General features: G+C 48.9%; 1 protein-coding gene across 1 annotated transcript in view; it reads right to left on the minus strand.

Moving 5' to 3' along the window:
• POU4F2 (POU class 4 homeobox 2) overlaps positions 1–1103 on the minus strand; it is an 8715-nt gene extending 7612 nt beyond the window's left edge. Inside the window, exon 1 of the mRNA XM_009280278.1 lies at positions 1078–1103. Coding sequence (XP_009278553.1) covers positions 1078–1103 — 26 coding nt within the window. The remainder of the gene's footprint in view (positions 1–1077) is intronic.
• Positions 1104–1533: the final 430 nt, after the last annotated feature.

Below are 1533 nucleotides of genomic sequence, written 5' to 3' on the forward strand. Positions count from 1 at the left end.
GCCCCCGGACCCCTCCCGGCCGAGGGGCGTGGGGAGGAGAGGGGGTCTCCGGAGAAGACCGCGTTTCTGCTTCGGGGTCGCCCGGCGCTGAGCCCCCCCCTCGGCTGAGAGCATCTCCTGGGGCAGGGATGAGGGCAGGGCGGCGTGCGGTACCCTCTCCTCACCGCCTGCGAGGTCTGAGCCCCGAGCGAGGTGCGAGGCACATATTTTCTGATCAGGAGTGTCTGGCGTAACAACCCGAGTCTCCTAAGCGTAATGGAAAGTGCCAATAAAGTAACTCGGTTATTCTGATAAACTCTCCCCTTGTCTTTGATGACACCCCTGTGGCCTCCGCAGTCCTTCTTATGAATAGGGTATGACACCTGCTAGCTGGGGGTAGTATATTAACTGGCAATGCAGAGATGGCCTCCTCATTTGCCATCTCGCCTGGCTGATGAGACCCCGCTTGGCGAGCCTTTCGCTGAATTCATTAGGACTGGGAGTCTGCCGTCTCGGGAGCAAACTTTATCATAGACACCTCATCGAGAAGTTGAAGTAATGTTATGAAAGAATGAAAAATACATTTGGGAGCTGCCTGGAAACTGAAGTACATTTTGATTTAACTTACATTAACAGAAACCTAATGTAAAAGTGAAGGGATCTAACAAAACCATTAATAATTTAAAAATAATTACAGATAGTCTATCCTTACTATTCATAACCACTCAACATTTTAGACAAAGAAAGCTGAATATTCTTTGTGGGAGAAAGATGTGAGCAGACTGCTAAGCAGGGGCCGTCCAGCTCGCGCTGCCTCTCCTCTGCTCGCCTACGTCGCACGTTCCCCACAGTACCCAGGGCACCATCCAAAAAGTACTTTTCCAGGAGGGAGGGTGAAAGCTGGCTGGAGGTGGAGGGCAGGTCCTGCCTTTGTACAGGGCTTTGTACAGGTGCTCTCACGCCTCCTTGGGCTCTCACGAAGCTCTGGCAGCCTTGGAGGCCTCAGGAATGGCCTTTTCCATCCGTAGCCTTGGTTGACACCAGTGGCAATGGTGACTCTCCTGTCCTGTGCTATTTAACGACAGCTGATATCAGCACCGTACATCATCCGCTTGGATTGCCATGGCTCCGTACAAAAGTTATTTTTAATGCATCCATTTTAATTCAAGTTTCCATCGTACGCTTCATAGCTCAAGGGTCTTGAGCATCCTGCAAGGCTGTGCTTTTGCCTGTGTTTCTGTTGGTTTGAGGATTTTTTGAGATACGCCTGCTGTCCAAACACTGTGTAAAGTCAAAGCAGCTGGATATGAGGCAAACTTCACTGCGTTTCCTTGCAGATAAAGATAAAATTGTAAAGAGGGAAACCTAAAGTGGCTTCTAAAGGAAAAGAAATATCGGACAATACAAAGCAGGTAAGAAATTCAGGTTTAACTCTCACAGGAACCTATCTTACAAATAGCCTCACAGGTGGGATCCCTTCCTAACCGCTTCCCCAACCACTCCTTGCACTGAAAACATTAAGATCTCATGGATCATTAAAGAAAAAAATCCTAT

This window comes from Aptenodytes forsteri, unplaced genomic scaffold, assembly GCF_000699145.1.
Source record: "Aptenodytes forsteri isolate BGI_AS27 unplaced genomic scaffold, ASM69914v1 Scaffold227, whole genome shotgun sequence".
In the NCBI taxonomy this organism is placed as follows: Eukaryota; Metazoa; Chordata; class Aves; order Sphenisciformes; family Spheniscidae; genus Aptenodytes; species Aptenodytes forsteri.